The sequence below is a fragment of the Salarias fasciatus genome, chromosome 14 (genome assembly GCF_902148845.1).
Source record: "Salarias fasciatus chromosome 14, fSalaFa1.1, whole genome shotgun sequence".
Lineage (NCBI taxonomy): Eukaryota > Metazoa > Chordata > Actinopteri > Blenniiformes > Blenniidae > Salarias > Salarias fasciatus.
The window spans coordinates 9,286,153-9,290,013 of record NC_043758.1 but is presented as its reverse complement, the minus strand read 5'-3'; the positions used below and the strand labels follow the sequence as shown (position 1 = coordinate 9,290,013).

Sequence of the window (3,861 nt, the reverse complement as noted above, 5' to 3'; positions counted from 1 at the left end):
GACAATGGTTTGGGGTTTTCTGGGTATATTTAGCTTCAGTAGGCTTCATTGAGTGCATTTTGCTGATTATATTTTTGGTTTTGAAATTAAATATACAAAATAGAAAACACCAATAGTTCGTTCTTATTTTGTATATCTTTAAAATAAGCAGGATTGTGTTGAGCATCCTACAAATTACCTTGAGAAATTACATGTTGAATAAAAATAACAGACATGTTGAATAAAGCAATGTAAGTGAGGGGATATGTCTACCTTAATGCTGATGTTTATCCAAACATCTGTCGTCCCGCCACAGGACAGGTCACCAGTCCATCACAGGGCAGACAGAGAGACAGAAACACATCGTCCTTTCACTGTGGGAGACAACTGGAGCACCTGGAGGAAACCCAGAGAACACAAACATGCAAACTCCACACAGAAACTATGAAGGACTGAACCAGAGGTATGAAATGAGAATACTAACGATCAGTTTTGATCATTGCACCTTGTTCACAAAGAGAATATTTAACTTAGCTGATAAAAGTAAGGTGGGTATCTTGAAAAAAAAAAATGCAACAACAGAGCTATTAAAAAGTTGATTTAGACTAACCCCATGTGACCCACCGATTCTTTGGATCCGCCCCTGTGGCTGCTGCCATGTCGGTTGAATGATTCGGAATTCTGACGTTAAAAGCAACATTATAATGAGCCACCTGGTGACTGCGTGACCTCCGAAGCGGTCATTAGTGCTGCTGCTTTCTCTGCAGCACAGTCAGAGCTATTCAGGGCAGAAATGTCGGAGGTATTTGAGCATCCTCCAGCATCTGTCTGATAATTTTCCTAGCGTGGCGCTCGGGTTGTAACGTGAGCGTCACCTCCTCCTCCTCCTCCTTCTCCTCTCTGACTGAAGTCCCACTGAGCGGCTCTCAAACTTCAGTGTGGAGCCTGAGAGCGGAGGACGAAGAGCCGCCGGAGCCCGTCACCCAGCCCCGCAGCGCCCCGCAGCCCCGCAGCCTTCCGGAGCCGCGCACAGCCGCGTGCAGCCCGGACCGAAGTCTCGGACGGAGCCGCGGCTCTCACCGGGGAGAAACCCCTCCGAAGTTTCCGACTGACACGTTTTCTGCCTCGGACATTTATCTCGGGAGTACTGGCTTCAGTCTCGAGGCTGAATAATTAAAACACAGCTTTTACTTTTGGCTGTTTTTCTCTTTTCATTTTTTTTTCCTGGAGCGGCTTTTCAATTCAGCGACGCGCCTCCGGTATGGACATGGGGAAATAACGGGGATCGCTCCGCATCCCAGCCCTCGGTGTGTTTTCCCACTTTCTATATTTTTCATACTCATTTTTTTCTTCTTCTTCTTTTTGAAAGGCAGACCCGTGCGCGTGCGTTTTTCGTTTTTGGCGGTGAAATAATGAGCATGGACGGTTGTCCGCTGAAGGTGGTGATCTTCCTGTGGTGCCTGCTGGTGATTTCTGGCTCCAGCTTCGAGATCGGCTCCTACGACCTGGAGCGCGGCAGACCGGCCAAGTGCGAGCCCATCGTGATCCCCATGTGCCAGGGCATCGGCTACAACCTGACCCGCATGCCCAACTTCATGGACCACGACGACCAGAAGGAGGCTGCCATCAAGCTGAACGAGTTCGCCCCCCTGGTGGCTTACGGCTGCGACGTGCACCTCCGCTTCTTCCTCTGCTCCCTCTACGCCCCCATGTGCACGGACAAGGTGTCCACCTCCATCCCCGCCTGCAGGCCCATGTGCGAGCAGGCCCGCGAGCGCTGCGCCCCCATCATGAAGAAGTTCAGCTACACCTGGCCCGACTCGCTGGACTGCTCCAGGCTGCCCACCAGGAACGACCCCAACGCCCTGTGCATGGAGGCGCCCGAGAACGAGACCAGGACGGAGGTGAAGAAGGGGGAGGGCATGCTCCCGGTGCCCCCTCGCCCCAGGCAGCCGGGCGCCGGCGGCGGGCGTTCGCCGGGCGCCGGCGGCTCCTGCGAGAACCCGGACAAGTTCCAGTTCGTGGAGAAGAGCCAGTCGTGCGCCCCGCGCTGCTCCCACGCCGTGGACGTCTTCTGGTCCAGGCAGGACAAGGACTTCGCCTTCATCTGGATGACCGTGTGGTCCATCCTGTGCTTCGTCTCCACCGCCTTCACCGTGCTGACCTTCCTCCTGGAGCCCCACCGCTTCCAGTACCCCGAGCGGCCCATCATCTTCCTGTCCATGTGCTACAACGTGTACTCCGTGGCCTTCATCATCCGCTCGGTGGCCGGAGCCGAGAACATCGCCTGCGACCGCGAGCACGGCGAGCTGTACATCATCCAGGAGGGGCTGGAGTCCACCGGGTGCACCATCGTCTTCCTCATCCTCTACTACTTCGGGATGGCCTCCTCGATCTGGTGGGTCATCCTCACCCTCACCTGGTTCTTGGCTGCGGGGAAGAAGTGGGGTCACGAGGCCATTGAAGCCCACAGCAACTACTTCCACATGGCCGCCTGGGGCATCCCCGCGCTCAAAACCATCATCATCCTCACCATGAGGAAAGTGGCCGGCGACGAGCTGACGGGGCTGTGCTACGTGGGGAGCATGGACTCGGGGGCGCTCACGGGCTTCGTCCTCATCCCCCTCTCCTGCTACCTGGTCATCGGCACCTCCTTCATCCTCACCGGCTTCGTGGCCCTCTTCCACATCCGCAAAGTGATGAAGACCGAGGGCACCAACACGGAGAAGCTGGAGAAGCTCATGGTGAAAATCGGCATCTACTCCATCCTTTACACGGTGCCCGCCACCTGCGTCATCGTCTGCTACTTCTACGAGAGGCTCAACATGGACTACTGGAAGCTGAGGGGCCTGCAGATGAAGTGCGGCTCGTTCGGCGGCCAGAGCAGCGACTGCTCGCTGCAGACGTCCGTGCCCACCGTGGCCGTCTTCATGCTGAAGATCTTCATGTCGCTGGTGGTGGGCATCACCAGCGGGGTGTGGGTGTGGAGCTCCAAGACCCTGCAGACCTGGCAGGGCCTGTGCAGCAGGAAGCTGGCGGACAGGACTAGCAGCAGGAAGCCGTGCAGCGGCGTCAGCTGCGGCAGCACGCACTGCCACTACAAATCCCCGGCCGTGGTTCTGCACATGGCCAAGACTGACCTGCACTCAGACAACCCCACACACGTCTGAGAGGAAGCACACACACACACACAAACACACACACACATATATATACATAGAGATGTATGCCCTGTGTGAAGAGGAGCTGCTAAAAGGACTTCATGAGAAGTGGTTAAATTGAACTGTCACTTCTCTGCTGCTGCCAAGAGACACACACACACACACACACACACACACACACACACACACACACACACAGGTACTGGCGACACCGTGAGGAACCATCTATGAACAGTATTCATTGCATAAAGGGAAATGTTCAGTATTGTTACTCATACTTTCCTGTTCGTAGTGTTCTGTGCAGTAGACATGCCCAGTGTTGCGAAGCAAAAAGAAAACATAGAAAAAAAAAGAGAGAGAGAAAAAAAAAAGGACTGTTCTGTTATGGGAGGCATCTCGGGAAATATTAGTCTGTTCTCCTCCCTAAAAGTGGCATGATTAACTGTATAAAGCTGTATAAATGTTCTATTTATTGTAAATATATTTAATTTAAAGGTTTTCGTTGGCTGTTCCCCGATGGGTTGTTTAGATACGTTTATTAAAGGTCAAGGAAAAATAAGTGCCTTTTATAAGAACTTCAGTTCTTCGGGGGATGACAATAAATCTGTTGAATTCATGTTTAACTTCATGGTGTTGTTGTTGTTATTGTGGTCTCTCTCACAGTTTGTAATAATGAACCATTAGAGCAACCCTAAATGGTTGTTCATTTCAGTTTTGTCTC

The 3,861-nt window shown here is 52.8% G+C and overlaps 1 protein-coding gene across 1 annotated transcript; it reads left to right on the top strand.

Annotated features, from left to right (window-relative positions):
* The first annotated feature begins 758 nt into the window (after positions 1 to 758).
* On the top strand, positions 759 to 3,369 carry LOC115400962 (frizzled-9-like). The gene has a single exon (XM_030109048.1). The coding sequence runs from the start codon at positions 1,392 to 1,394 to the stop codon at positions 3,147 to 3,149; it is 1,758 nt and encodes a 585-aa protein (XP_029964908.1). The 5' UTR covers positions 759 to 1,391; the 3' UTR covers positions 3,150 to 3,369.
* The last annotated feature ends 492 nt before the right edge of the window (positions 3,370 to 3,861 follow it).